This window comes from Camellia sinensis, chromosome 2, assembly GCF_055761805.1.
Source record: "Camellia sinensis isolate YWXY chromosome 2, ASM5576180v1, whole genome shotgun sequence".
NCBI classification, from domain to species: Eukaryota; Viridiplantae; Streptophyta; class Magnoliopsida; order Ericales; family Theaceae; genus Camellia; species Camellia sinensis.
In genome coordinates this window covers 108,247,700-108,254,505 of record NC_138962.1, presented here as the reverse complement: position 1 = coordinate 108,254,505, position 6,806 = coordinate 108,247,700, and the positions used below count along the sequence as shown (strand labels likewise).

The 6,806-nt window shown below is 37.2% G+C and overlaps 1 protein-coding gene across 1 annotated transcript; it reads left to right on the top strand.

Annotated features, from left to right (window-relative positions):
- The first annotated feature begins 3,701 nt into the window (after positions 1 to 3,701).
- LOC114312775 (Rubredoxin-like superfamily protein) lies at positions 3,702 to 4,289 on the top strand. The gene has a single exon (XM_028259070.2). It carries the CDS (start codon positions 3,702 to 3,704, stop codon positions 4,287 to 4,289), a length of 588 nt encoding a protein of 195 aa, XP_028114871.2.
- Positions 4,290 to 6,806: the final 2,517 nt, after the last annotated feature.

Sequence of the window (6,806 nt, the reverse complement as noted above, 5' to 3'; positions counted from 1 at the left end):
TTCCTCCGGTAATGATTAATCAGTTGATTTTATGGAGTCATTTTATGGTTCTTGGTCTTTAAAACCAAGTGGTGGCTCCGAGTTTTGATTGTTGTCTATTTGATCAATTAGCCTATGCGAGAAAATGATAAAAGATCCATAGAGACTATGTAGATCTTAATGGGTTTTGATAAAATGACTATTTGACTGAATCTTTAACAATCTCGTGAGATGATGAGATGATGAGAATATGAAAATTATAAGGTCATCATGCTTACATGTCCCGGGAGCCGATTACGCTTACACATAAGTATCATCATTATTTCTACCATCGCCCCACCACCACCACGATCACCACCACTACTGTCACTATTACCACTATTACCACAATGTAACAACCCCAACCCATAGTTAACGTTAATCCTTGCTTAATTATACTTAAAAAGAAATTAGAGTGAATTTTTGCATCATACATTGCATTATATGTTTGTGTATATCTAGTAACGTAGAAAGATCTGTTCATGTTTTCGTTTCGGTTTATAAATTGAAGGCCTTATCGGTATCCGAATCAAAAATTGACTTGACTTATGTGCTAGTTGGAATTTTTAGAATTTTATGGTATGTTTAATGAAAATTCGATTCGGAACAATTAAAAATAGATTAATTTGATGCCCACTTACTTAGCCTTAGTTGCTTATCATTATGTAAGCCTATATAAGGATTTTTATGTGCCTTCACTCTTGCTTTTTCTTCATTTCATCACATTTTGAGCTCACTCACACACACCAACGTGAGAAAGAGTAAGAGGGAGGTAAACTTGAGTTCAACCAAAAGGGACTTGCTAGAAAATTGAAGAGAACTAAGAAGGATTAGCTTGATCACTCAATAATTGGTCTACTTGAAGCTCAATTGAGAAGTTTAGGTGAGAACTCAAGCTTTTGATAGTATAATTAAGTTAACCAACTCATGAATTCAAAGAAAATCCTATTGGGAAGCAAGAACTAAGCTTAGATAGTTGGCCTTGAGAGTGTATCATGCATGCATGCATAATTTTCATAATTTGGTAAGTTAATTTTCAAGAATCTCCACATGCATGTCTATACTTGGGTTTTGTTCAAGGAGCTCAACATGTTTTTGACCCAAACATCTTATTTACTCATGATTTGGAAATTTGAAACTCAATCACTCCATGCATGTCAAATTCATGTCATGTTTCACAATTCCAGTTTGAATTTGCTCAATTGTCAAGCTTGTGGGCCTTGATTTCATGAAATGATCTTTAATTCTCAATGTTTTCCAAGTTCACATGTGACTCCTCAAGTTTTTGGCCCAAAATGTTGAGCTTTGAAGTGTTTAGTTCGAATTTGAAGCTTGGAGATCAAATTTGAAAATTTCAGAATTTGCATCTACGCTCGAGCATAGGAGTTCACGCTCGAGGCACCACTCTGAGTGTGTACACTTCTGCTTGAGCGACCTGAAGCCCGCTCGAGCGTGAAATGCATAAACCCAGAAGTTCATATGTTTTGTAAATCGCTCGAGCGACAAAATTCACGCTCGAGCGAAGGTCTGAGTCTCACGCTCGAGTGGGAATCGAGCGTCCGTCGAGCGTGAAAATTAAGCAACCAGTACTTTCGTCAAAAGTTTGCAGATCGCTCGAACGAAGAAAATTGTGCTCAAGCGGACCTTCACATTTTGCATGTCCGCGTAAGCAAGGAAAGCCACGCTTGAGCGTGGACCCTATTTTCGACAAGTTTTGAAGAATATTTTCAAGTATATTTTTGCGTCCTCGTTCCATCATAGGCATTCTGAGGCCAAGATTAAAACTCCATAATGAGGTTAAAGGCTAGAAATGCACTAAGAACAAATGAAATAAGTTATGTACAATCCGAGCGTGTGTTTCAATGTATGAATCTGCCGTGTTATGTAGGTCACGCGCCTCAAGTTAAATGAATTGCCCACTTTGCCTGACTATTTGGAGCCACCTGTTATCTGTGAGTAATAACTCTGTAAAGTTATATTTAACTTTAATTATTTTCTGATGATATGAAATGATTAGTTTTTCGAAACACGATGTTTTTTATGGATAAATGAATGATTGTCCAAATTTCTGAAATGTATTCGTGGCATCCTTAGCATCTTATGATATGTGTCACTTTATGGGTCATCGGAATGCCTTATGGCCGTCCTTTTATGGGTCATCGAAATAAGTTTAAGGTAGTCCCTTTATGTGTCATCGGAATAAGTTTATGGTAGTCCCTTTTATGGGTCATCGGAATGCCTTATGGCCGTCCCTTTATGGGTCATCAGAATAAGTTTATGGTAGTCCCAGATTTGGGTCATCGGATTTGTTGACGCTAATGGATGTGCCACATACTATGATATGCAACATACAAACTTCAAATATGAATACAACTACGAATATGAATTTGTTTCTGTCTTGGCATTTGACTATATATAAGATTCTGTTTCCTTATGGGACATCATTCATCTACCCATTTACTCTACTGGGCCCCCACTCACTATTTATCTATTATGTATGTAGGTGAGCAGGCGCGTGACCAGGCTTGAGTTAGTGCCTGAAGTTTTTGTCAGCCAACCTTTGTGCCTCCCGAGGAGGTTCTGAATTAAGTCGAGTTTAGTGGTTGTTTTGTAAATGCACTAAAGTTTGTTTCTTATGAATTTTTGGGCAAGATTTCTGGTAATTTGTTCTAGGAGTGATGTGTATATACTGTATCTTTTGACGTCACTCGCAAGCTTATAAAGGTTTTACGTTATCTGTCCCATGTATGTCTTCACAGCTCATTGGGCAACTATTATTTTGTATAATTGCTTCTGCAGCCCCTAACTATATGTTATTCGGATAAAACGTCTTTGGTAATCCAAGAATTACTAGCCGATTACAATGCTAAACCTATAGAGACAACCCTTCACCTCTCCCACCATCACTACCTCTACCAAGACCACCACAATCACTACACCCCTATTGCTGCCATTATCCCTTTGTCCTCCATCTCCAACATCATCATCATTGACACTATAACAACCTCCATCATTACTAGCTTCACCACCATCACAAAAAATTAAAATAAATAAATAAATTTAAAATTTTATTTTACATATATAAAATAATTTATTTTAATTAAACACTCAAATTTTTATCAAATAATTTATCAACTTAAAAAATTTAACATTCTATTTTTAATTTTATCAAATTTCACCAATGACAAAAATGACCTCTGATCAAATTTGAAATAGAAAAAGTGGTAAAATGTCAAAAAAGCCCGATGGCAATAGAAAGGAATTGCACACAAGTAATACTGCATTTAAAATTCATATATAGAAAAGACAGAAAATCCAGTATTTAAAAAAAAAATGTGGAAAAATTTATGCTAAATTATGATATGTAATTTAAATTTAATTATTGTATAATATCAATCACATAATAATTATTCGAAATATTTTTCTAACTAAAATTTTTGAGTTAGTAACATTGTTGATCCATATATGTGCTTGACCACACACAGCCCCTAGGATCACTCATCAAGGGCCTTGGATCTTTCAACTCACTTCCCCACCTTATCCAGAGTCTACTTCCAAAAAGAGCATATGCTCTTCCATGGATGCCTTTGATTTCTCCTCCACCCACACTCACACTCATACCACCAACACAACTTACCAATAACTCACCACCATATTTGGAGAGAGAGTGTGAGACTCTACTAATGGCTTCTGCAACAAGTAGACCCACCTTCAGTTTCCACCTCTCAACCTCTCTCACTCAACCATCATCTCCAAAACCAAAACCCTCCCACCTCACTTTCCCACCTCTTCTCAACAAACACCAACCAACCCTCAAATTCACTTCAAAGTCCATTAATGTCTCAAAAGAAGACAAACCCATTTCAGAACTCCCCAATTCACCAACACCCACCTCTGATCCTGAGCCTCCACCACCAGAGACCGAAGTGTTCGACAAAAGGCGGCTAGAAGAAAAGTTTGCCGTACTAAACACTGGCATATACGAGTGCAGGTCCTGCGGGTACCGGTACGATGAGGCTGCCGGAGACCCATCGTATCCGGTGCCACCGGGGCTGCCGTTCAACAAGTTGCCGGAGGACTGGCGGTGCCCGACGTGCGGGGCGGCGCAGAGTTTCTTCGAGAGCAAGAGTGTGGAGATTGCTGGGTTTGCTCAGAACCAGCAGTTTGGATTGGGTGGTAATGCTCTCACCGCTGGCCAAAAGGCTGTGCTCATATATGGTGGCTTGTTCTTAGGCTTTGTGTTGTTCTTATCTGGTTATTTTCTTCAATAATTGAGGGCTACTTGTTATATATGAAATGGGTATAGGGTTTTTCTTTTTCTTTTCTTTTCTTTTTCTTTTGTAGTTTTTTGTGTTTTGTGACATTTTGTTTATGCACATTGAAAATGTATTACTGGTTTGTGAGATAAAAGAATGGCATATTTTGTTTGAGTAGCTTAAAATTCCGGAGTGTCTTGCCAAACCTTTCCAATAATAAGCCAAATTCCATTTTTGGCTAGAGTTCCCAAAAGTTAGGCTTTAATGATCTGTTTAATTCTTAGTCAAGTTATGGTTTTGTTAAATTTTGTGCCAAATTTGGCGGCATAAGGTTTGACAAAGCCAAATCTACCACATCAGCATTATATGGTGATCAACAACTGTGATTATAGTGAGATCATTTGACAGTTGAAAATAGAGAATGGTAATTGTGTTACAAAATTAAAAATAAAAAACGCTTTGGCACCATTGGAAAATGGCCTTGTAGCTTGTCAAATAATGGTTTTGGCTTTAGCCAATTTGGCTATAAACCATTGGTGATATGCTTTGAGTCTCTATCTTTTGCTTGTTTAGAAATTTTCTTTTGTCTAGAGAAAGTCTAATGCAGCTAGCTATGGCCTAGAAATGTATTTTAGGCTTGCCTTAGAGGAATGTTTCATTAGATGGGTTGAAGTATAAGATATTTTGAGTCTAAGTCGACCCATAAGCCCTTCAAAGGTATCCCACTATTTGACATACATTAATGGGGCCAATTAGTAAGAGGCCAGCAAGAGACTGACTTTGGAGGGCATTATGATAACCTCGTGGACAAATCCTACCTCTTATTACACAGCTGATCTTTTTGAGCTAGTAGCTATAGACTCGGAGAAGTTGATTCAATTGAAGAAAGCATTATATATCATCATAGTTCTTCTCATGATTGTATTGTGCCCTTAACCTGCACCTTAAAAAAACAAAAAAAATAAAATTTTTGTTCCTTCTAGAAGGCCAAAAGATGACCCTACTGATGTTGATATCGGCATGTAGGTATGACTGGAAGAATGATCTTCCCTTGTCATTGTAATCTTTGATGTTACCAGTGATCTGTACACAAACCGGAGTCTTTATTTTTTTATATTATTCATATCCACTGTTCTCTTGTATCCACGAGGCATTCAATAGCTTCCTGTTTATTTAGTAATGGTTTTATATATTTAATCTACAACTATTCTTTTCTTCTTCTTCTTTTTGGGTTTCTGAGAAGTACCCACAAAAAAAGCTGATGTCTTTAAGCTATTCAATTGCATTCTTAGATGTAAATGGATTTTCAGAATCATGCGAATTTCTCTGTATAATTTCATCTGGTCTTTGGAGCACTCATCTCTGCTGCATTTACTCTGCACCTGAGATTGTTTGAACTTGGTTGGGTTGCAACCGTAAATGTAGACTGAATTTAAAAAACACAAATCAAGTATCAGCAAGACTATTTGCCTCGTAACAAAGTAAACTTTTGTAGCAATGACCCATCCAAGTGCAAGTCTATACCAATAGATAGTGATGATAGATTGAAACATATACTTCATTTCTTCTGCGTATTTCACCCTTGTTCTCCGTCAATGTAGAAAGTTTTTAGCATGAAATGAGCTGAAGTCAAGTAGCTTGAAACCTTTGTCGATTTACAAGTGTTAAATGTAAACACAACATTCCATTTTGGTCGAAATGAGTCCCTGAATAGCCCGCCCTTGCTCTACCAGTTTATATGGCAACCTTTCAAAACTGCATTCTCTACATAAAAGTATAAAAGGAAAATGGTGGAACGTAGTTGAAGGGGACTAGGGCATAGGAAAATAAAAAGAATAGAGTATATATGTAATATGCATACTACAATGACTTTGTATACGTTTTCGTACTCCTATTAGATCCACAAGACGACCAACAAATTGGCTATTGTGAAAAAATGTTCATGCTTGTATGGGTCTTCCTCAATATGAAACCTTCTTTAATTGAAAGTATAGTTGCACAAAGCGGAAGCGAGGGGCAGATGTGGGAGCGGAGGCAGGGCAGAGAGGGCCCATAGGAATTTCCTGCTACTAAAGTTTGGGGGCTTTACTCAATATGGAACATTTCTTGGGCAGCTACATAGCTTGCCTAGCACTACAGTTGCCCCTGGTTTAAGATCAATTCAAAAGGTAAACAAATCAAAATTGGACAAATTTTAAACTCGTTACGTTTTCAAATCAAACTCGAATAACTTGCTGATTGGCTCAACTGAGTTCATTTAGCCCTAATTATCTAGTTAAACATCCGGGATTAAATCTGAAATTAGAAAGTAACATATCCTATGAAACACCACTGAAAGTAAGTACTGAGAGGAATTTGGAAACATTTCAAGTACTGTTGTGGTCATGGAACATATTAAGGAGATTGTAACTGACCAAAAACAGGTCAGCTTTTGTCGTTTTTACAGTTCAATTGCAAATTCAAGACCTTCCTTCTGAACAAGCAAAGAGAGCAGAATTCCCTCCCACAGTACAAACAGTCCAAACGCAAAAA